At 40.2% G+C, this 26,084-nt stretch overlaps 2 protein-coding genes across 10 annotated transcripts in view; one reads left to right on the top strand and one right to left on the bottom strand.

The window, feature by feature from the left end:
• LOC145457396 (filamin-C-like) overlaps nucleotides 1-25,563 on the bottom strand; it is a 52,017-nt gene extending 26,454 nt beyond the window's left edge. For 4 of the 9 annotated variants that reach the window (XM_080335601.1, XM_080335599.1, XM_080335600.1 and 1 more), the window contains exons 1-10: nucleotides 25,000-25,562; nucleotides 23,231-23,482; nucleotides 21,597-21,694; nucleotides 18,590-18,737; nucleotides 12,999-13,195; nucleotides 8,038-8,197; nucleotides 7,210-7,404; nucleotides 3,617-3,754; nucleotides 3,418-3,554; nucleotides 382-490 (exon numbers count right to left, since the gene is read on the bottom strand). In XM_080335601.1, the coding sequence (XP_080191727.1) occupies nucleotides 382-490; nucleotides 3,418-3,554; nucleotides 3,617-3,754; nucleotides 7,210-7,404; nucleotides 8,038-8,197; nucleotides 12,999-13,195; nucleotides 18,590-18,737; nucleotides 21,597-21,694; nucleotides 23,231-23,482; nucleotides 25,000-25,342 (1,777 nt within the window). In that variant the 5' untranslated portion in view covers nucleotides 25,343-25,562. Of the gene's footprint in view, nucleotides 1-381; nucleotides 491-3,417; nucleotides 3,555-3,616; nucleotides 3,755-7,209; nucleotides 7,405-8,037; nucleotides 8,198-12,998; nucleotides 13,196-18,589; nucleotides 18,738-21,596; nucleotides 21,695-22,124; nucleotides 22,223-23,230; nucleotides 23,483-24,999 lie in introns of all 9 variants that reach the window. The other 5 variants (XM_080335598.1, XM_080335603.1, XM_080335602.1 and 2 more) reach the window with 3 other exon arrangements.
• Nucleotides 1-26,084, top strand: part of LOC145457449 (epithelial membrane protein 2-like) — a 417,463-nt gene that overhangs the window by 2,929 nt on the left and 388,450 nt on the right. The window lies entirely within an intron of this gene.

The following is a 26,084-nucleotide window of genomic DNA, read 5'->3' as shown; positions in this document are numbered from 1 at the left end:
TTAGAATTCGAGCAAATTACATTCAACAAATTAGATTACCGGCATTTCTCTCCAACTGGTCCAATTATACAACTAGAATTAACTGGGATACAAGTACACACAGCATTAAAAACAATTCGAACACTCGGTGGCGATCGAGTTTCACAAAATCATACACCCCAAGATGAACTGCTTCAACCTACATCAAAGCACGCAGCGAATGCCTGCAATGATCACTTCATACGAGAATAGATCCGTAAGCAAATATATTTACACTTCGTATTGAGAGTGAATAACACGCCTCACGCAAATTGCGTACCGGCCTTATACGATTCTTAAACAAAGACTTTTACCGCTTGGATCATTAATACTGCACTTGATAGCCAATCACATTTCACTCACCGGTCGCAATCACATCGAAATAAGTTGGCTTGCCAACCACATTCCCGGCAGAAATCCCAGGACCTTGAACTTTGACCTTGCTCGGATCAGCGGGAGTGGCGACGTTAACCTGAAAAAACCATTGCGATTACACAAAGGAAACGATCCACGGTCTTCTGCAATCCCGGGATAATCCACGTGAAGATGAAAGGTTTAAGTCGGTATTGACTACAATGGCGCGGGCATGTTAGCCTTGTAATCATGCCCGATGAATTGTGTTTGGATACACAACCTCAAATATGAATTGGCGGGACAGGAAAGAGCATTGCAATGTTTGAAAACAAACATTCAAAGCCAAATGTCAACAGACGACCGGCATTTGGAGGGTAATTCACATACTACGTCGCCTGTATACTTGTTAAAGATCATTGAATATGTCTATGATGCAAACTGCATGCCGGAGACAGAACATAACAATTATGAGCTTGTTTCGTGTCCCTGGAAACATATATTTTCCGAAAGTCTTATCAATAAGTCATGCGACACGCTTACGCGATAAGTTTAATTCCTACAAAATTTTGCCTAAGCTATCGCCAACATATACCCCATTCCTATTCAAGAGTTTATTTCCGTTTCACATTTATTCACGCGCTCATATAACTTATATTTATATTATTTTTAATAGTGGTTCTCAACCGCCGAGCAGTTTTACATCCCAATTGCAAAACGCGAAAGGTTGGACGCGTTTCCGTTAATTAGAGAAATGGGACGTCGCATTTCAAGTAGATTTAGAAAAATTTGGAATGTGCTTTTGTGGGTCGTTTTGTAATATACAGTTCATGCTATAGGTTGGACATGGCGGACCTCGCAATGTCACAAGTGTTGTACTACGATGTATAAAAGTTTTATTGAAAAATATCGCTTAAAGACCAGGGATGTGAAAGCTAAGAAAATATTTTAAACAAAATTCGTTAAATTCCGACAGTATAATTTAACATTTCAAATTATAATGGAGGTCAGCAAATAGCAAAGTCGCAGTTCTGTCAAAGGAAACCGGACAATCAAACTCGAATTAGTGGTTTGTAATTCGCCTTACAAACATTTTAATAGACCACGTGCAAATTGACAGCAGCAAATTTCACGTTCCACTGAATTACTAATAATTGCTTTTGAGTTGCGTACAATTTTCGTGGTTACATTTTTACCGGCTGCTTAGCTTAACAGATCGAGATCGAACTGATGTAGCCTAAATTCATATGTACGGGGAAGTACGGTTAATTATATCCTAACACTCACGATACATTGATACGTCACAATGTCGTCTTTCGACGTTGGAATGCAGATAGGAAACACAACATAAGGTACCAACTAACGTGGCCTTACAAGGTCTGAAAAATTACGGTTCGTCTGTAATTAGAAACGCGTGCGGGCCCGGAATCTGATAAATCGCAGGTAGTTGCCGCTCGATATTCCAATCAAAACAAACGTGAACGGCTCGAACCAAGCGCAGATTAACACAATACGGAAACGGAATATGGCAGTAAATTTCAACGAGATGAGACAAAATATGCAGAATCTGATCTACGCTATCATATTTGTAGTTTATAGGTAGGGCCGTGATCATTGCTCAACGCCATAAAAGGTTTATTCCGCTGGCTTGTAAGGGCTTTTTATATAATCCTCGTTTATTGTGGATGTTCTGTGCACTGCGCAGTTAGGTGTTCTGGTCGAGACTACTCTCAAATCGTTTCAACATCTTCCTTTCATTTAAATTTGAATATTCATACTGAAATAAACTAGTATAACATTGGAAACAACATTGTATATCAACAATCGTATCAATTCAATCCAGTTCTCTAGTAGTTGCTGATGATTATCCTTGACGAGTGTCAGCCGAGAGTATTCGGTTTATTTCAGTATGAAAAATGAACATATTATTGAATTGTATATTGAAGTTCTGTACATGCAAAAAGCTCTTCAAATTCTGTTCAAAGCAGCGAAATATTGTGATGTTTTGAAATGATGATTATAATAATAAAAAGGACCATAAACCAGGACGTTGAAAAACACCATATTTTCACCCTACCTACACCCACACAATCGCTTACTCATCAATTATTATGTTTCGGCGGTCGATTCGATCATTTACTATCGGCGAGTGCGGGACGATGTAAAACCCCGCTCGTAAGCGAGATTTTACCGAGCGTGTGTGTGCGCGCGCGTGAGAGAAAATTCCGTACTCACGCCGGCCTATTTATCCGCTTCGCCTGCGGTACACAACGCCATATAAGGCAGGGTCGGCTACGCGTCGCCGGCTTAATCGAAAAACAATTCTCGCGCTAGAATATTCTCACAAAAAGGCCATAGCGTGTTCCAGAGGCGATCAAAGCAGTCAGCGTTGCTACTCAAGTAGAAACAGCAGTAACGTCGTGAATTTCGTCTCAATTACAAGTAGAAGTAACAATCACCGAGACGTAGAAAGTAGCTTTAGCAAGGTAAGTACGCAAAACTTGGGTGAGCAGTTGAGCACCCGTGAGCACTCCAAAATGCTGGAGTATACATCGTTACTGAACGCCTCTGTCGAATTAAAAGACTATTGTATGTACAGAACTTCAATATACAATTGAATAAAACATATTGATATTGAAATATACTCAAACATTTTCGGCTGACACTCGTCAGGGGTAATCGTCAGCAACTAGTAGACATTTGAACATAACATTGCATGTCAACGATCGTATCGCCAAATACGAGGTCGCATTAACCCATTTTTGATGAGCTTCTTGGAGGTACAGAACTTCAATATGCAATTGAATAGTATATTCATATTGAAATAAACCTGAACATTTTCGTCTGTCACTCGTTAGGGGTAATCGTCAGCAACTATAGCAGAGAATTGGAAAGAACATCGCATATATGATCGATTATTGATATACAATGTTCTGTTCTGTTCAGCTGACGATCACCCCTGACGAGTGTCAATCGACAATATTCGGGATTATTTCAATAAGAATATATTAGTCAATTGTATAACACATTTTAAAGGAATATACTCACTCTGAATGGGCTGTTCGGCACCGCCTGTCCGCCGTACGTAACAGTCACGACATATTGTCCTGATTTGCTGGGCATATAGGTGCAAGTGTAAGTCCCATCTTTATTGTTGTCTATATTTAACGGTTCATTCACTCCGCCTGTCATAATAAAACAGCTTGCGTTAATAGTCATCGTGATGAATTGCGGCATGATTACTTACGCGGCCCGATTATCTTGACCGCCAACGGAGCTTGGCCTGCTTTCTCGGTGTGAACTGTGAAGTGAGTCTTTTCGCGGACCCGGACGCCGTCCGGTCGAATTCCCGGACCTTCGACCCACACCTCGCCCACGGAGAGCGCTGAAATGAGATTGCCGATTTGATAACACCGTTTAGATCGGGAATGGTGCGATTAAATCAAAGATTTTCAAACTTTTCAGCAAGGCTGGTAAATTTCAAAACGTATTTTGCGGACCTTGGAACTTTCAAAAATCAGAATTAACCCGAACGAAAATAAAACGACAAGTCAACTGCCGCCTTTATATTACATATGTACTGCGTGGTTCTATTGAATTCTCTAGAAGGCGAAGTCCTGTTAAAACCCACCAACTTGATTTTTTACGGTTTGGTTTTTTAAAAGAGATGACACTAATGTCGCTAAATTGTACTGACGAAGTTCTACGAGTTCTGTTGGACAGCATTCGTAGCTTTTACACATAATTGGTCTCAAACGGGAGGCGGCTGCTTTTAAACAGCTTGTTACGATAGTGGCAGGCTGCGATGTATTTGTATACGCTACGTAGACCATAAAAATTTGATGTCCCATTTCTCAAATAATCTCACGGACCGGTGGTTGATGATACCCGATAAAAACGGAAACTTTGCGAAAACGGACTTTTGGCCTCAATTTTCGCCGTATCTAGCTAGCTATTAATGTAGAGCTGTTGGCCTACGACTTGGCATCAGAAACGGACGACTGCGTTGCTTACCGCCGATAATAACAAGTGAGGTCAATTGGTTATTTCGATACCGTTTTGCACGGCGGCGCATCCATTTGCGCAAGAATATTGCTCAAAGGAAGGTTTAAATTGCCGAGATTGAAGCTGGACACCTACTACGCGTATGTGCAATTGTGCAATTTATGCCCGCAAATACCCCGAATATCGCAAATTGTATTTCGAGATCGACGCGAATAAGTTATCGAGCCATAGATTGCTCAGTGCTCCAGATGCTAGTATCGACACGCGTGGCATATCATAATATTTCACAGCGCTGTAGCAACAGCAAAGCAAGCCCCATACAGGATTCGCACACAAACAGTTCCAACTGAACGAATACAAAAACTGCCCCGCGACGCCGTAAAAGAACTTGTAAATCGGGCGTCACTACGGAAACAACATCCAAAACCATGTAAGGAGAAACGGGACCATAGTATAGCGAAAAACCTTCTCGAAAATCGCAGACAGCACAAGGGGTATCAAATGTCAAATACACGCTCAGGTCCCGAACACGATATTGCACTCGCATGGCACTACACAGGAAATGACGCGTGCAGCATCGCGAAACGCAAAAAGAACTTGCCGGAAATGAAGACATTAACGAGACGAAGCCGAGCTAAGTGTACTTGATACCCGAAAGCGTTACCTCGTGTAAAGTTACTAGTGCCGGTGAGCAATCGACTTCCTATATAGACGCTTATAAGAGCGCCGGGATGAATGATGCATCGCTTTAATCTGGCCGGGCCTTCGTGAAATCACCGCCAAAGTATTCTCAAAACAAACTCAACACAACGAGATCGCAGGCTAGTTTCCCGCCCTGATAAAGTGTTTGGTCAAAACCTGAGGCGGCAAGTCACGAATTACCGGTATTTCTATTATCAAGAGCTTCTTGGGGATGTAGAGCTTTGAGCTTTTCAACTGACACTCATCGGGGCCGTCAGCAAATACGGAAAAATCTATTTCATCTTTAAATTTCTAATTGCGACCTCCGTATTTACTGAAGGCCGCTCCCGACGGGTGTCAGTAGAAAGGCTTGGAGTGAATAAATTGCGACCATGAATGTGTTGTTCGTAGCGATATTCAAATTCTGTACCGCGATGAACTTATATATATTCATATTGCAATGAGCCCGAATATTTTCGGCTGACACTCGTCAGGGGTAATCGTCATACATCTTTCAATTTCGAAATTAGCAACCTCCGTGTAGCTTCTAAATGTATGTTATGTAGGGTTGCATTTAAAACAAGAATCAATCTAAAACAAACATTTTAAAAACAAGGCCCTTGTTTAAAACATGTGACGTCACCAATATTCAAGTGTGACGTCACAGTGGACTGGTATTGACTATTGAAAATGTAGGGTAAATACAGCTCCTTTGACGGAATATCTGTACTGTTGCTGTTGAACCGACTATTTCAAGGGTTCCAACCATCCCGTATCGTATACGTCGGCTATACCGGGTGGTAGTTGTCCGAAGGCTCATACCACAAGTTTTGTAGAAAGTATTTACACAATTATGGCATAATTTTCAAAACTTGAAAAAAAACAGATTTTTTAAAGGCCTTTGTGTAAAACACGGTTTAAAGCAAGTTTTAAACAAAGTGTTTTAAAACACCGTTGGTTCTAAATGCAACCCTAATGTCATGTAAATTATCCTATCTACATCCTACATTCCTAAATCTATATGCGTTAATTGATTTCACTTGATTGCCGTGGCGTAAGGTAAGCTGTCCCCACCAAATACCGTGATTAATGTGAGGCTAAGATCTCGATCATAACTACAATTCAACCGGTGTGGTCAGTTTGCATTGAGAGTTTAGGCTTCATCTTCCACCGACAGTAAGGTCTGGGTCACAACAAGCGAACGGGATTTTTCGCAGACTCGCATGATGCTTTACAGTAAAACGACACGGACCCGAGTCGAAATGATCACAATTTTTGCATCACCAACTTTTATAGTACCATCGAGTCGCGTTCCACGCGAAAAGGCCAATTGACTCGCCTGTTCAAACATATTATCGCTCATTCCCGGTATTTTAACGCCAATCCCGAGATGAAAATACTGTGGGAAGCAATACTCAGCAAGCCAACGATGTTTGATGCACAAACGAGCGCATTTGCGCGGGTACAAGGCAAACTGTGTTAATTATCTCATGCATCAGCGACAAAACAATGACGTACACGCCTAAACCGTTCACAGCAGAGCAACAACCGCTTCGAGGCATTTTCTCGAACATCAGAAAGATCACTTTCGACAGGCTTTAAATATCCATACCGGCAAATCGCCGAAGCGCGACAAAACGTCGTATAAGGACTTGCACCGATTTGCGTGAACTCGAGACAAAACGCAGAAATTTTTCGAATAGCTTCAAACTGTATATCGCCTAAGGAATGGCTCGGAATGAAACGCCGGCATTCCAGCGGACGCCGGTTTCGGACGGCTGGAAGTCAGATCTATGCGATTTAACGCTTAGCCCGAACATATCCCAGCTCGAGAATTAGTTTGTTTGTGTTCACGGCTCATTTCACCGGCAATTCGCCTGCAATACTAATGACAAAGTATCTAATGCCGCTTGGGTTGTACATATCACCGAAAGTAATCCATGTTTTTATACTCGCGGTTACAATTAACACCAGGGATCAGTGATGTTCGATTGTTCATGGAACGCCCAGAGGAGTTCCAATAATTTATACTTTGGACTAATATAAACTCGGGTTAAAAGATTCCAATCATTATTGCGACTTTGCATTTAAAGCGCGCAACATTCGCGAAACACATTTTTTTCGACCAGAGAGAGGTGAGAAGACCATACTCACGATAATCGACTTGAACCCGGTACGGGCTCCTTGGTATCGCGTGACCGGCGAACGAAACGTGAACTTGGTGTTCTCCGGCTTGCTGCGGCGCGTATTTCACGTTCACCACAGACTCCTCGACAGTCGCCGCTTTATAGGGGACGTCCCGACCGTCCGGTCCTTTAATGGTGACGTCTACATCCCCGACGCCGGCGCCTAGCAGGTAAACGAAAGGGTATATTACGTCCAGAGATTGTCATTAATTATGTTCTTTTACTGCAGATTGTTTCGCCAATTGCATATTTTCACGCTTTACACTTCTAGTTTTATGGGCATGGGCAATTCCAAACTTGGACTTCCGATGTTAATACCATCAACTTTTAAAAACTCTTGTAATTTGCTACATGCATAGGTGAGCAATTTCCAGCCGGGAGGAACTTTCTCTTCTATCAAAGCTGTACTTTGGGGTCAAAATTTACGACTTTTTGAAAAGTGACAGCTTTCTGCTCATTTCAGATCTGCACAGTTCAGGTTTTATCAATATAATATTCAAGAAGTTGTCGGCTGGTGTATATTTCCAAGTGTGTCTTGCAGGGTAAATTCAAAGTTTAAATTGAAGGGAAATTCGGTCAGTGGTCTGAAATCAGTCAAGCGCTAACCGATTTAGACTTCGCTCAAAACATGTCAGAATATTCAACCAAGTAGGGTCTCATATGAAAGCTGTCTTCGAGGAGAATTAGATCATAGCTGTTTCATGTTGGTCTCTGAAGTGATTAAATTAAATTAAATTAAATCTCAAGAGCACAATGAATTTGTATGTAGAAATGCGCAAGTTCCAAGAATACAAACCTTCGAAAAGCACATCGAAGTAAGTCTCCTTCCCTACCACGTTCCCGTCTTCCAACCCCGGACCTTTAGCGACGACTCTGCTTGGATCTACCGGCGTATCGTCGACGTTGACAGCAAACGGGCTCTTCTGGATGTCTTGCCCCGCGAAAAGCACCGTTACCTGGAAAGGGGAGGAGATACTCGCGTGACTATTTTGACGGGCCGTACACTACCGTTGTACAGTTTTGGGAACACTGCGATCAAAAATGTCACTCGCTCTAAAGCAAATGAACCTTTTTGAACTTTGAACCGGAGAAATTTCAGCACAGATTGAGCGCGCCGATGAGCCTTTCAGAATCAAAATCAGCGTGGAATGCAATGGCAAAAACGTATGCGACTCAAAACAAGGAATTAAGTTTGCCACTGTCTTTTATACAGCACCTGTTTTGCGTGGTTGTATTGAAATTTATGCTGTTAAAACTGTTGAGCTGATTGTTGGATTGCTGTCAAAGAGCATTGCACTGTGAAATTTCGTAGAATTTGATTCAGAAAGGCTTTTTAGACCTCATGCATACCGGTCTTGAACAAGTTGCAGGCTGCATTATAAATAGTTTCTTACAACATTTCCATCATTTTGACTCAAAACTAGACAATGACGTTTATAACAAGCCAAAAAGCGTCCTAATTATCTAGTGCACACGACGATCACCGCATTGGCCAGCAATCAGGTAGCTATAAGCGCACAACATTCACATCTCGCAATTCGTGATAATAGTTGGATGCCCGCATCACGAATGAGATTGCGAAATTGGACTCAGACTTTTGACACGATATGCAAAACTGTTTGATATCCTTGAAGTTAGAGACAAGGCCCATGGCATTAAAATTCAAGTAAATACACAGCCAATCGATATTTTGCAAACATTTTCACGCAGGCACGCGCACTTATCAGGTATTTGCACAAGTCCTTATCCGCGCACCAGCTTGCTTATCGCCAAAGCTATGCTCCCCGTCAGCATTATTACAAATCCAAAAACAAGCGAATCTATGTGGTTAGCAGACATCAGGTGAACAACTACGCTCAAGTGCCCTCGGAATTAACATAAGATACTCCGCGTTTGCTTATTAAACCCATGAATAGAGCTGCCGAGGAAATATATAACTTATGTTGAGACAGGCATATCCACAAAATCACCGTGTCATACATTATTTTCGCTTGTAATGTAGCTAAATTACATGAGGATTGAGCAACACATACATAGAATTAGTTAAGATTCCATGCTTATGTTTCCACTTTAAATGTTAATCGGGTTCATTACGAATTCTAACACCAGCACTCCCGCTACATTTAAAAAGCGATCTCCCACGAGAATCAGAAACCGCAGCAATTAGATTTCCGCGAATATTGCGCGCAATCAGTAATTTACGTGATCATCTAAAGATCGGGGCAATGCAAACATATTCAACTACAGGTGACTCGCGTTACATAAAGCACTAGAAAATTCGAAAATGGCACACTCTTCCTTAATATGCGGTGAGGTGGGGAGAAAAAACGTCTCCAAGATCAAGCGAGTCCGTACTGTGCGACAGGTTATGTTGTCATAATCGTACCACGAAGTTAAAATCCAGAAATGAACACAAACATAGTGACTATACTATAGTGAGAGTTCGCGATTGTTACGACACACACCCGCTGAGCATTGCGGACGACATCTCGGAAGCTATTACAGATGTGACCACAAACAGCCAGCAATGAAAGTTTTGCATAAATATTAGGGATGGTGTGAACGTGAGGTTCACGTTCGCGTTCTATGTGTGAACCTCAGATATTTAGAGGTTCACGTTCACAAACGAACCTTGGTAGGTTCTGCACTGTGAACCTTTTCTCATGTATTACACTTTTCACTTCATTATAGCATCTTTGGTTGAAATTTCTTGCATTTCAACTGTGGGTCCGGTATATGCATGGCGCTGGCAGCATAAAAATCAACACTAAACGAGCATGAACCTTGACAAGCTCAAAGATTTTACTTGCTATGTTACAATTGTTTGCTCGAAATATCCAGCTTTCCATTTGCGAATATTTAGTGACTCATCTCTGCTGTGAGCTTGACCCGCAGTCACACGACATCAAGAGCGAAACACTACATGTAGTTAGTCAACGAATGACTCTTATCCAACCAATCAACGAAATTGATATCGTTGTCTGATGTAAAAAATCTAGCAGGCTTACGGGGTCAATCTTGATTTCATATGTTCATTGTATCATAAAAACCAACTCCGTGGATTGGGGTGTTGGCTACTGCCGTATAACTTGTTAAAGGGGTAATATCGGTAGCAAGTAGGGAAACCCGTTTTACACTCTGCTCAATATCAACTTAGCAATACTCGGGACGCCGAATACATTGTCCGGTCTGACCTTGACCGTTGAGGCGTAAGCTTATATTCCCTTGCAAGTTCTCGTCGAAATTGTGGCAAAGCGACGCAAGATATTGATTTTCTGGTATGATTATATCAATTGATTGCCCCAATTGATACATCTGTAGACGTTCAAAACATCAATAGGTATTTCAGCATTGTGGCATTATGTGGCCCGAATCGTCGCTAGGTATTGCAATGCTATCACTTCACTGAAATGTAGGGTTGGAATAAGCAATATGACATCACGTAACGTCACGAGGTTCACGTTCGCGTTCACACAGAACCTTTTCCAAAAGGTTCGCGTTCACACGAACCCGAACCTTTCAGAGGTTCACACCATCCCTAATAAATATATCATCGGTAAATTGTACCGGTGGCTATTAGTTACGAAATAAATCCTCCTGTCATCTGCGGAACAATATGATTGATTAAGTAGAAATAGATTAATCGCCACCATACTGTGATTGCAAGACACCAGGTACGGATATATCAATAATCTCAAAGCGTATATTCAGAGCTATTTCGGAATAAGGTATTATAGCGCCGAAGAAAACCGAGGCAGATACCGAAAATACAACACCGGCTCAGTGTTATGATTAAAATTGTCGAGCCACGCATTACATAGGTAGAATTAGACAGCCTAACAACAAAATAACCGATCATTACATTTGTCCGTAGCGGTAAAACTACATCGAGCATCAAATCACAACCGAAAGAGTTTGATATTATGGTGTCAGCATTGTCTCTAAATTTGTAACGCAGACTCTATTGGCGCTAACAACAATATCAGCGGGTGGATGTGGACCGCGCGATATTTCTAATATTGATATTAACACGGTTCTGCCTGCAGTTACCGTTTTGCCAAGATGTCATATGTTAATAGGGAAATATAATGACGTAAAAGTGTCAAATATACTGCGGTATTTCACGAATTGCCGGTACTACAACCAAACCATTATACTCGATAAACAGAGGCAGGGTAGACGCTATAGCAACGCAGTCGGCCGAACCAGCCTTTCGATAAGCTGCCACTATTCGCGAACGGGAAATTGGATTATCTCCACAAGCTAAACCAACACCAGCTCATTTTAAAAATAGAGTACGCTGTCCAGTTAGGTTTGTGATACCAAAAACAAATTATCCCCAACTTTAGGGTGTGTATCATTTCAATCTGTAGGTGAAACCAGGTCAACTGTGCAGTTATAGTAGCGGTATGAACTAGGTGGACCGGATAGTGAAACACAGGAATGTGAAATTTAACATTACAAATCGGGTGAGTGATATTCAAGTACTGGTCAACGCGTGCGCCAATGAAAGAATTCGTGAATCAATACCGAAACCGATTATTTCGAGCCGACAGTTTCAATACCTTCCCCAATAGTGAATTAGTGGTATATCTCTTAAGGCAAGTGATAGCAATACCACAAACAACAGCCATCGAGATACTGACATGAATTTTCAGCTTTATTCGCTAATACGACGACACTAGCTTATAATTAGGGCTGGGCAAAATCGAGTAGCTGAGTGATTCGATTCTGAATCACGTAATATGCTTCGAGTCGAGTCGAGTAATCGGGTATCACTCATTATGACGTCATAACTGAATGTAATAAGTCAAAGTTCAAATATGTACCGTTTATGCCACCATAAAGAATATAATGCCTCTTATACATCTCATAAATGATACTTTGGTATTATTTTGTCCATCCGATTTCATTCCACTTGGTGACAATTCTGTGGCATAATCATGATTTTGGAAATGTGCTACGTCCAGTAACTTTGTACTATATGTTTCTGATGCTACGATACCGCCAATCAAGGTTTCAAGGCTTCAACAGTGAAAATGAGTATTGAAACTATAATTCTCGTTGATAAATTAACTTTCAGTGGCGAGGAGCGTATAATTTCAGTACTCGAAAAATTCGTATTTCACTACTCGACTCGAATCATTAAAATTAATACTCGATTCAAATTCGAGTACTCGAATCATTTTGCCCAGCCCTACTTATAATAGCACAGCGGGGCCTACGATCGTAGGCCCCGAGCACAGCACCACAATATTTCATATAGGCTAAGCAAACGTTTGTACAATGCATTGAAAATTCCATACCGTTACTCGTAATACAAAATCAGCGATTAAAATCCATTGACCGATCAATTCAATTACCGTTATCAATAAACGCGCGCGAAATCTAAACGCCAATCCACCTAATCCACGTAAAATCAATACTTAAGTCCATACACCAGTGCATTAGGTAAAATTAGCATCAACCATACCGGATATATACAAATTACAATCTATATAAATGGGTCGAAAATAGGAAAATCAGCATCAAGCATAGGCTACTGTATGTATACAATATGCATGGATGGAAAATAGGTTTATTAACCAGAGCTCCACCATAGAGCAGGGTGAACCCGGGACATATATATCCCCATACGAATTGGTGTATACTGTATGTGACTCGTTTCCATTCATTTGAGCAATAGTGTCTAAGCATAATCTGCACCTCTCACTAAACTGCATATCGACAAAATACACGGATTCTTCAACCGCTTACCTTGTACTCTCCGGGAATCGTTGGCCTGTATTCCACAGAGTAGGTCTTGAGTTTGTCGTCGTTGTACACGGCCTTCAGTTCGGATTTGTGACCCTCCGGATCGGTCAAGTACACCAGCACAGCTCCGTTACCGGCGCCCACGGTTTCGACCGTGAAAGGTGCAGGGGATCCGACTTTGCATCCGTTGGGTTGCACACCTGATAATGCGGAAACATAAAGATTACTCATCCGAAGAGCTTCTTGGAGGTACAGAACTGTAATTCACAATGTATACAATACATACATGATATGATCAGAGTTGCGTTTAAGATAGAAAGGTGTTTTAAAACACCTAAAACAGTGTGAAAAATAATGTTTCCCCCGAGAATAAAGTTTCTATTGAAATTCACTAGATTTGTGATGTTAAATAAAATTGCGTCGAATTTAGAAGTTATGATATACAATGTTGCATGGTGAAGAAACAAGGGCACCCTATCGGCAATCTAACTCGCTCTAAGCCCCATTTACGAAACCCGGGAGTCAAATATCCCATCCGAAACTCTACAGACAATGGCCGTTGTAGATACGCTTCGTCTGCAGAGTGTCATGCCTTCATTTTCGTGCTAGCCGTCAAGTACGCGTTCGACGCGAATTTCCTAGAAAACCATAGTCTAATTTTGATTGTAATTCAATGCCGCTTTACAACGGTAAGAGACGCACTGCGTAGTGTTCGTCGGCTATCCAGCCAGTAAAATAAATCGGAATAATTTATCGGCGACAGTAGTCATACACATAACAGCATCGATCTGTTCCCTATAAGACGGAATAAACGGGTGCCTTTATTTTGTACATGCAAGCTAATGAAAAGCTAATGCAGCTAATTAAGCTAAGGAAAAGCTAATTAAGCTAATGAAAGGCTAATTAAGCTAATGAAAAGCTAAGTAAGCTAATGAAAAGCTAATGAAAAGCTAATTAAGCTAATGAAAAAGTAAGCTAATGAAAAGTAAGCTAATGAAAAGCTAATGAAGCTAATTAAGCTAATGAAAAGCTAAGTAAGCTAATGAAAAGCTAAGTAAGCTAATGAAAAAGTAAGCTAATGAAAAGTAAGCTAATGAAAAGCTAATGAAGCTAATTAAGCTAATGAAAAGCTAAGTAAGCTAATGAAAAGCTAATGAAAAGCTAATGAAAAGCTAATTAAGCTAATGAAAAGCTAATGAAACCAGCGAATGTAAAAATGAAGCCAATGAAGCAAGGAAGTAAGTCCAGGTTAGTATTGTGCTCATATGATTCTGGATGTATCAAATCCGAAATTTTAAATCCAAGTTTAGAATCTGGATATTCGATTCTCAATAGGGATTTTTGAATTATGATTGCAATAGTGCCAATTCAGACCTAACTGCACCCTGCAAACCGGAAGATTTGACGGCACCGACAGGTTTGTTTTGAGGTGTTCATGGTGTGTCTCGACTACTATGGTCATGGTCATGGTCATTTACACCAGGCAATTTTCTACATTTCTATTCCGTAGCGGCCGACTCGTACAACGGCCCACATTCTTGGCTTTTATAAGACACCGCTTACACGGATTAGATGGCACCTAGGTAGGAATTCTGGAGTCGACCTCGGTCGGACTCGAACCCACAACCCATTGGTGTTGCAGCTGTGGATTATACCACCACGTTATCTCGCCACTACATACAGCGGTGATCTCTGACGAAGTTTTTCTGCCTACTCGGTGCTAAAGTGCCAGCACGCCTAACATGATAATGTGGCCGGTTATGTTTGCAAACTGAATTTGATAGCGTGAACGAACATGAACAATGAACATCAACGACATTTCAAAGGGAGTTCATTTCTTGATGGTAATTAGTTAGGAAGGCAAGGAGGATTTGAAAACAGCATTGTCTCACAAGCTCCAGCATGCCTGCTATCAATCAACGCATCATATAAAACTGGATTAACCCGTTTCGGCACGTGATATGTCTGGTAAACCGAATTCGCGTGGATATTGGTTGCGGGCTTGACAGTAATTTTTATTTTACAAATAAACTTCACATCATGATCGACAGATTATAATTTAGATTATTGATCGTTTTCTTTAGAACTGAATCATTCTGCGCATAATTTCAAAATTGGGAAGACTTCTTTCTCGTTACCTTTGCGAAACCTAAATGACGTACTAGTGAGACATCGGCACCATTGTCATCCTGATAATGAGCAATGAGTAAACTAACGTTGAAAACGTCCGGATATGTACTACTTTGTAATTGCATATATTTGCTGCGCTGAATTGGGATATTCACGTATCATTTCTGCTTTATAATATTTCACAGGGAGGGGCAAGGTATAGCCTATCGACTATGGGTTGTCGGGACAGCTATCGTTTGGTAGAGTAGAGGTTTAACCAGAGCAAACAGTTCGCAGGAGAGAAAAAGTTCTATAACTGGTCTAGTTGAGCAATGTAGGGTCAATATATTTTGTAAAGAGAAAGCTACGTTTTCATTGGCACAATGTTCAACCCAAAATCGGCGATGTGTAGTGGTTCCAAATATAATAATTTTCATAGTCATTGGGAACGATAAAGTAGCAACATTTTCATAGTCGTAAATGAGTATATCACGAGTATTTTCAATAATATCGCGAGATAGTACTCGCAGCATAGTTTATTTATAAACGAGGCTGGCATTGATGTCGGTTAATAATTATTATTTCAAAGATACCAATTCAGCGTCAATCAACAAACGCACACATTTCGCAATTGCAATCAGCGAAGTTTTTCGATGCGTAGTGTTCAATTAGCATCCTTGTTACATTAGCTTCATTAGTTTTTCATTGCCTTGTTTCATTAGGTTTTCATTAGCTTTTGATTAGCTTACTTCTCATTACCTTAATGAGCTTTTAATTAGCTTCATTAGCTTTTCATTAGCTTACTTTTCATTAGCTTACTTTTTCATTAGCTTAATTAGCTTTTCATTAGCTTTTCATTAGCTTACTTAGCTTTTCATTAGCTTTTCATTAGCTTACTTAGCTTTTCATTAGCTTAATTAGCTTCATTAGCTTTTCATTAGTTTACTTTTCATTAGCTTACTTTTTCATTAGCTTAATTAGCTTTTCATTAGCTTACTTAGCTTTTCATTAGCTTAATTAGCCTTTCATTAGCTTAATTAGCTTTTCCTTAGCTTAATTAGCTGCATTAGCTTTTCATTAGCTTGCATGTACAAAATAAAGGCACCCGAATAAACCGTGCCACAGTAAACTTGCCAATGTCGGAAAACTATAAAACATTCAGCTTTTTCCAAATCAGATTGGAATTATGATGATAGCGGAACAGTATTTTCCAATATTGATTAGAATTAGAATCATAGCTACCTAACATTCTCAAATTAGATTAGAATTAGAATGATAGCTAAACAGTATTTTCCAAATTTGTTAGAATTAGAATCATAGCTAAACAGCATTTTCCAAATTATATTAGAATTAGAATTATAGCTACCTAACATTCTCAAATTAGATTACAATTAGAATGATAGCTAAACAGCATTTTCCAAATTTGATTAGAATTAGAATCATAGCTAACCGGCATTTTCCAAATTATATTAGAATTAGAATTATAGCTACCTAACATTCTCAAATTAGATTAGAATTAGAATGATAGCTAAACAGTATTTTCCAAATTTGTTTAGAATTAGAATCATAGCTAAACAGCATTTACCAAATTATATTAGAATTAAGCTATACACAACATTCTCAAATTAGATTAGAATTAGAATGATAGCGAAACAGCATTTTCCAAATTTGATTAGAATTAGAATCATAGCTAAACAGCATTTTCCAAATTATATTAGAATTAAGCTATACACAACATTTTCAAATTAGATTAGAACTAGAATGATAGCTAAACAGCATTTTCCAAATTTGATTAGAATTGAAATCATAGCTAACCGGCATTTTCCAAATTATATTAGAATTAGAATTATAGCTACCTAACATTCTCAAATTAGATTAGAATTAGAATGATAGCTAAACAGTATTTTCCAAATTTGTTTAGAATTAGAATCATAGCTAAACAGCATTTACCAAATTATAGTAGAATTAAGCTATACACAACATTCTCAAATTAGATTAGAATTAGAATGATAGCTAAACAGCATTTTCCAAATTTGATTAGAATTAGAATCACAGCTAAACAGCATTTTCTAAATTATATTAGAATTAAGCTATACACAACATTTTCAAATTAGATTAGAACTAGAATGATATCTAAACAGCATTTTAAAAATTAAATTAGAATTATAGCTACATAGATTTTTCAAATTAGATTCGAATTACTGAAAACTTGGAAATTTAATCAAGTTCAGTCTAATCGGAGTTTATCCCCATAAGCATGAGCAATGAGCAATTGAGCATTGAGCATGGAAAATGTCCATTGTCCGCAAACAAAGTTTGGCTCGTTTTGTATTATAGAGTTCTCCTGTAGCATTTTCGGGGAAACCCGAAAATTAGATTAAAATTAAAATTAGAACAAAGAAACATTTCACAAATTAGACTAGAATTAGATTAGCGGCACTTCGCTCTAATTCAGTTTATTCAGACAATTTTGTGATTCATATGTTATTACGAAAAGTGTGTTATCGCATACGCAATGTCGAAACCACAAATTGAAACGCATCAGATATCGCGGCGTAAAAGGAGTACATACACCCATACTCGGCGCGGTGCCAATTTCGGAATTAGCGTTTAGCGATGACACACAAGACGCAGCGGTATCAACCTCCCTAGACAATTCGCGACGGCACAATGTAGGCAATATTGGGCCGTCTGTCTGTACCGCCAATTCGGGCTATTTACGCAAAATTCATCGCCGAGATTCCGCGAAATGTATGACATCACGAGCCTATAGACGCGTAGACGTTGTTTGTTTTGCAATGAGCAACCCACCTCAAGGATAAACAGATGGGGACACCCAGTACGCAAATAAGCGAAAGCATCACGAATACATATGGAACAAAGTTAAGATGGAACTACTACCATCAAAACACTTGGAGGTGCATAACTCAAATATAAAATTGAATCATATATTCATATTGAAATAAACGCGGGTATTTTCAGCTGACACTCGTCGGGGGTAATCGTCAGAAACTAGTAGAGAATTGGAAAGAACATTGTACATAAACGATCGCAGCATTCTTGTTATCGTATCGTACCGCGTATATTGTTGATATATAATGTTCTTTCCAATTATCTACTATAGTAGGGAACATTGTATATCGTGTACCATCTTAAAATAGTACATTGAACGCTCTCTTATTTGAGATCTCATTTTGTGCTGGTGACGTCATCTTTTGAGATACGATTGTTCTTTCCAATTCTCTACTAGTTGCTGACGATTATACCTATGGCGAGTTTCAGCCGAAAATATTCGGGTTCATTTCAATATGAACTTACCATTCAATTACTTCTACTTTGTACTATAGGGCAGAAATTTACGTTACGGCTATGTCCACACCAGTACCAATGATGGCTACCACGACCATCTCAGACTAATTGTAACCAAGGCATCGTTAATTCGAAGTGCCATCACGCACACACACTAGACATACACAGGTACGTACCTTTTCCGTACGCCCTCGCCCTTTTCGCGTTAGTCCTGGGCCTCAGCGGCGCGCCTGGTTTCAGCTGCGCTTTCGGGAACTGCGACAGGTAAGTCATCACGCTGTGTTCGTCCACGTTAGGGTTGGTGATCTCCTCCGGGGCGATAACCTGCGGCGATACAAATCGTTATGGTATTTGCCCGCGTTCAGCCGCGGCTACACACGCAAGCCAGACAGATGCGCGAGTATCGGTTTACATGCAAGGAAGACACTGTCAAAACGCGTTCCGTAATGCAATGCGTTCATTCGTGCATAATTCCGATTTGAAAACTCGTAACACTACAACTAGCGGTATTTTTACTCGGTAGCTTCACACCAGAGTTGATCATTGAAAAAATTTCAGCTTTCCTAACTTACAATATGATTAGAATTATAGCGACACAGCTTTTTTTTCAAATTAGATTAGAACCAGAATTACCGAACTTGCGAAAACTTGGACATTGAATGGAGTTTCAGCTCACATCAAATTATAATTCATTGCATGAGCATGATAATACCTAACGTCTGTAAAGCTAGTTTGGCTCGTTTCGCACCATACATTTCTCCCGCAACTTTTACAGGAAAACCAAAAATTAAATTGGAATCGGAGCAAAAAACGTTTCAAAAATATAGTATATTTAGATTAACAACATTTCGCTCTAATTAGTCTAATTAGTCAACAAGAATCATCTTTTTGTCCAAGTCTGCAGTCAAGTTTGTAGACTGCACGCACTAGCAACCGGGCCCGGTATGGGGTTCCGGTAGCAGATCGTCAGAGCACTCTCGCGAGAAGCAGTGTGATATTAGCGTGCAATACAAATTACATGGGTGGGAAAAGGTGTATATTCAGCAGATTTCCATCATAGAGCACAGTGCAAATCAAGCCATCGGTACTTCCTGGTACCGTATTTTGCTTTCGAAACGACTCGTATACACCATCCCTCACGGAAACCAGACTTGGACAACTAGATAATTGTAGCTTCATAATGAGACTGATTATAGCGGAATGGCGGTAATCTAATTCTTATCTAATTTGAGAAATGTTTCTATGCTCTAATTTTAATTCTAATCGAATTACTGATATTCCAAAAAATGCTACAGGAGAAACGAGCCAAGTCTGCTGTACAGACACTTGCCATTCTCGTGCTCATCTGGATGAACTCAGACTTGATGAGCTGAACTCCATTCAATTCCGAAGTTTTCACGACTTTAGTAATCCTAAATTTAATATAATTAGGAAAAAACAGAGTAGCTACAATTTAATTCTAATCTTCATTTTGAGAAGCTGAAAATATCGTTGTCATACTCTGATGGGAATATATACCATCTTTTCGACGCCAATTGTGGTACACGAAACATATCCCAGCCATAATATATATATATATATACATATATTTCCACAAGAAATCGCGAGACTTTTTTTCACATATTGTAATGAAGGTGCCAGCAAGATTTTATACCACATGAAGGTGTCGTTAACCAGATTAGGCGCGATGCACGATTTTCGTGTTAATTGTATGTTTGTCGCTATATTAAAACCGTAGAAATAGGTTCATAATGACACAACTACAGCCCCACACTCTGATATAGTAACTACAATCTAGTTTGTAATGGGCGTAGTCACACAATGTCGGACATTTCAAAAGGTTAAGTCTGTTTAGAATTCGACCCATGTTATCCGACACGCTCATAAACCGTTCATTTAACTCGATTTAGTCACGACCATCATTCAAATAGCATCATTCGCGTGTATATCATACAGGTATTGAATCATACGGTCTTGAAGTATACCATGCGTGAGACAAGCCGCATTTCGTTTACACAGGATATAGGATGATATCATGCGATTTCATTAGAAACTATATCACAACTTGCAACCAATCGGCCGTCCCAGGTCGGTGTAAAGTTGTATAGTCCCGACCTTATTCGAAGAGCGAAAACACACAAGATTCTTGTTTGCCAACATGGGCGTGATATAGTTTTCACGCTGTATGTGAAAACGCCAGAGGTTCTCTCAACTCGTATTGAATTACGTTACCGCCAGCAACTTTACCGAGAATCGCAACGAGTTTTATGGCTACATCAAAACAAACTAATGTCATTAACAAAAGGCAAATCACGGATAGCACAACAATATGAACCGCTTTACTAGAGCCGTATTTGGACATGTTAACACAGCAATTCAACGTTACGAAGCGGTCACACAACAGACGCGTCGAAGTATCTCGACCGGTCAGCGCATTCTCAGCCCGTTACTACACAGCGGTCAGACAACAGCTTAACAAGACGGACCGTAAAACTGATCATCCAGACGCTCATTATTGGGATAAACAAGTCTTATTCATTGCGTTGAGCTGGTGAAATTTAGACGGTTCCGAGTGCATATTCAGAAATTTAGTGGTCAAGAAAATCAAGCTTCAATCGAAACAAGAGTGTCACTGGCTTATACTGGACACTTTTTGCTGACCTTATACTGTATGAACTGCTGTAAATCTCCAACATACAACTGAATAACATATCCATATTGAAATATACCTGAATATTTTCGGATGACACTCGTCAGGGTTTATTTCGATGTGAATATATCATTCAATCGTATATTGAAGTTCCGTACCTTCCAAAACCTCTTACGTATGTGAACATTGAACATTCGTGTTGTTGAATGCAAGTATGTGAAAAAAACGTTCATTTTGAAGCCGACACACAGAGCAATACAGCTTGCCAACCCCTGTATTACTCGGTAGATTGGGAACTCAATTCAAAGTGCATTCTGATTCAACCTCACAATTTTAAATTCAAATTAAGACCCTCCGTTTAGATATGAAAACATTGCAATATTGCAATCCCCACCATATAAGGTGTGCAAACCCACCTTTGCTCTTTGAAGGGTGCGTATATACACTTTTGTACTGACCAACTGAGATGGAAAATACAAACACCCCTATATTAAATAATTCTGTATCTTCTATTACCATATTCAAATACCTACCGGAGGAACAGATAACCAGTCCTCGGCAAGTTTCATCGCTTCCTTGGCGTTATCCGCGTAATCGTCAGGCGACCAATCTTCCCAATCGGGACACAAGCCTATCCACGTCAGGCGTTGACATGCATTTCAGTGAATGAATATATAATATGTCCAGGCAAGTGAGGGTCGCGCAAAGAATGATACCATGCAAAAAAGAGACAAAATATAACCACACGGTAATCCGACTCGAGCCCACTTGTGCTGTAAGTGCCCTAAATACAGCGGCCATCACATTCACTCTATGGGGAAGATCTAAAATTTGAAGTACCGCATGACAATACCTTGAATACATGGGCCACTTTACTAATGCTAACCATATCTAGTTGAACACGGTGCGTGTAAATGCTAACGCACTCCTCGGGCTTCAAAACACACAACGAAAAAAATCTATTCTAGACGAAATTCATCCGATATCAAACATCTGACATGCAGGGCATTCGTATTCACACGCATTCTCGATTATCTATGAAGTGGGTGCATTTTGGGGACCTGCGGTACACCGAGCCAATCGTCGGCCAGGGCCATGGCTTCCGTCGCGTTCTGAAGTTTGTTTTCCGGCACCCATTCGTCCCATCGTGGACAAAGTCCTGTTCAAGGCGTCAGTTATCAGGTAGAATAAGGTATACGGCTGTATGCCTGGGCACAATCGAGCATTAACACTTTAGCTGCCAAGGCCTATTATGGAAATTGCCAGTAAACGCCAGCAAACAATGAATTTTCGCATAGCTGGATATTTGGCTGGAATCGGGCGTGCTGATAAGTGAAAACCTTGCGCAACTTATGAAAAAAATTTTTTTTTTCAACATCAAGGAATTATAAAAATAATTCATTTTTTTTGCTGCTCATTTTATGAAAAGCCACCTAGTGGCCAAACCAAAGAACGGTTGACCTATTGTATGCAAATGTCATTTAAAAAAAATACTTCCGGCACCGAAAATGGTGGTTTATGACAACAAGCCTATTCAGTAGCCTCGGATACAGCCGTAATCCGGGGATAGAACCAATTCCGGACTTTACTGTACTCATTTCAAAAATATGCTAAATATAGGATCGCTGGCACTTTATGGGACTAAGTAAAATCCTATATTTAGGATTGTTGGCAGTCAAAGTGTTAACCGCAAATTGGGTCGTATTACATCATCTACAACCGTGGTTCTCAAACTCTTTTAGCCACGCCCCCCTTTATGATAGTGAAAAATTCCTCGCCCAAAATAGCGTCATATCACAAAATGCAACGAGAATGGTAGCAATCCAACAGAAAAGTTTGATAGCACGGGAGGTTATGACTGTTGATGAGAGAATTTTCAATTATGAAATTAGGACTATACACAGAGCAACAACTATCAACTGGAGTTAAATCGCGTACAATGAAGTACGCATGGTCGACATTTCACCAAATTATCGTTATGTGATGTAGAATAGGCATTATATTCTTTGTGGTTTCATAAAACGAAGATATCTAAACTTTGCCTATCATCCATACTGGTATGACTTCACAAGAAGCATTAAGGTACGGTACTCGATATTGCCCAGCCGTATAACTAAGAGATGAGATATTCGTAACTTTTACGTTGCAACTTATAACTTGTACAAACCTGGCGCACAATTATCCACCAACGCCCCCAAGGCCCGGCCGTCGTTCCAAGCCCGGTTGAAATTCGTGATGGTCATCTGCGGTACTTTGTTTTGAATCCATCCCAGGAGGCGTTGCTTGGGCGTGGCGTTCACTTTCTCCGCGGGCTCGTCTTCCTCGTCCCACATCGGCATGGAGATGGAGTAATGCAGAATGAGCGTCCATATCATACCCAGAATGAGTTTCAGATTGCCGTCCACGATAGCTTTGCTGTCTGCGAACGATAGATACATCAAGGTTACAACTGCATCTATTTTCGTACATACCAACAGCTATTATGGATTATTACAGCAGCGGGCCGTGACAACCGCAATGGCAAAGGTATGAGTATAACGCAGGGTGCATCGAGTCAAGTGCACGCAATGATAACAGGAAATGCTCCCATCTTCAAAGATTATTGGATCAGTTACTAAAAGCCACAATAAACCAAGTTTTTGGTGAGAGATTTAGTAAAGACAATTAAATTTTCAGCTTTTCCGAATTACATTAGAATTAGAATTATAGCTACACATCACTGTCCATTGTCCAAACTAGACTAGAATTAGAATTATAGCAACACAGCATTTTCCACATTAGACAAGAATAAGAATTATGGATAAAGTTCTTTTTTCATATTAGAGTTGAATTAGAATTATAGCTACTTTTTTCCGAATTAGATTAACATTGGAATTACTGAACTAACGAAAACTTGGACATTGAATCACGTTCACGAATTAAATTACCGGCATTCCCCCTAACTAGACAACAAGAATTATCTAGTGGTCCAAGTCTGCAGGCTTGTAATTTTACGCAATAAGTTGAAACGACATGAAACGCATGCTGAAAGGTAGGAATTTTTCGTTTTTCACTCTCAAGAACGTGCCTCAGCCCATCATAATTCGAGCATCAATCGAACGTTTGATAGCAACGGGCATGACAAAAGGAAATTCCTTGAACCAGCTCGATTGGCGCTGAAGAGCAATTAGCGTAGCGTACTGTGATTTCTCGCTCGTAATACGGGTGACAATGGCGCATTTGGAGCGATTCGCAGTTTTCCATTAATGAGGTCTTAAATCGGCATGTAGGATATTACGCATTGTTCGTATAGCATTGCTACATTGACGCCGTGTGGGTGCGCTAAATTGTATGATCATCACGCCTTGAGTCAATTGAGTCACCCTGGTTAAGCCTAACCAATGCAGCAAGCTGACATAGCCACAAATTAGAATTCACTGACGCCGAGCGACCTCAATAACCCATCGAATACGTCGATATTACGGTTTGTTTATTTGATCAGGAATCGTGGTTACATATTTGAAGTACTCTCGCTATCTAATCATTACCAATTCATCAATTAGTACAAAAGACACAGGCGCACCACGGTACGAAGTGCGTCTAATCTGCTGTTGCAGTAGATGTGGATAAGCTTATTCAATTACATGCTTTAAAACGGGCGGAGCCAGTATAAATACAACTGGCACTTAGGTTTTCAATAGCTTTAGCAAAATCGAGAAGTTTGTTGCCCTGCGGCCAAACGCCACTCCCGGTATAGAACCTACGCGCAAAACCGACATCACTACATAAGCAAACCACCGCCTCCACACAATCAATGCAATACAATACAATTCGATATGCCTTCACTTGTAATACGACACTGAATGCATCACGTCCGGTAAAGCAAAATATTGATAAATCCTGCCGAGAGCACTTGACACGCAGAGACACTACCATTTGTCACACAATATCACTCACCTATGCTGACAAGCCTGACGCTTTCTCGATCGAGAAACTGCAACGCGACAGACACGTTTTCCAGTTTCATCTGCCTGAAATTGGGTCTTTTGTTGTATTTGCCCAGTCTTTTCTGTGATAGAACTTCCAACAGGCTTATGAGCCTCAGCCCGTCTGATAAATCCGTTTCCAAATTGGCCAATCTCTTGTTGACACATTTCAGATGCTCGTTACACCATCTTGTAAATGTATTCTTTTGAATCTGCTTCCACGGCGCATCCTCCGCTAAAGCGCTTTCTGTGGCTGGCATTTCGTCCTCCTCGTAAAAGCCAGCGCTAGAGCTGCTACCATCAAAATTGTCCATGTTTGCAGAGCTGACGGCCGTTTATATACCAAGTGGTTGTCACGCTTCGGTGCACGATCGATCGGTTTTTCAAGGTGCCGAGTGTGTGTGTGCAAGCCACGACTGTTACTACACGCTCATAAAGTTTGTGATGAATCGGGCGCGGTTGTCGATACTCAAGTTGGTGGCGAATGAACTTACTTTAAAACTGATCGTTTCTCTGTAAAATGGCATTCATATATTCAAAGTATTTCCATCGAGCGTAAACAGTCCTGCAGGTTACATCGTATAATATATGAAGAAAAAAGGAAAAGGGTGGTCCTTATATGGAATGATGGTTACTGCGAGGATATTGACGACATACTAAGGTCAAATTGTGGATAATTTAAATAATTTAGCCATTACATAAACTTTCACACTGATATAGTAGGCTACGTGTTGGATATCCCAGCGATTCTAGTAACTTCATATATTTGATAAATACCACGACTTCGACGGAAATAGTCATACAGCGATGCGAAAGTATTCTGAAAGCACCAAAACGGGACCGATACGCTCTTCGCATGTCTGATAGGTCTAGGTAGGACCTCGAGCTCTTTACATAAGGGTTTCCCGTAAAATTGCTGTGCCAGATCCCCATATAAAAGATTATTAAATTATTCTACCGTTCGCTTTACAATGACGTTATCCACAGACTAATATAGTTTATTGTCCGCGGAGTCACGAATACGATTGCCGATACATGTTGCAACGCATTGCACAG

The sequence above is a fragment of the Botryllus schlosseri genome, chromosome 15 (genome assembly GCF_051294905.1).
Source record: "Botryllus schlosseri isolate E-star chromosome 15, Bs_hap1, whole genome shotgun sequence".
Taxonomy (NCBI): domain Eukaryota; kingdom Metazoa; phylum Chordata; class Ascidiacea; order Stolidobranchia; family Styelidae; genus Botryllus; species Botryllus schlosseri.
This window is presented reverse-complemented; position numbering and strand designations above follow the sequence as displayed.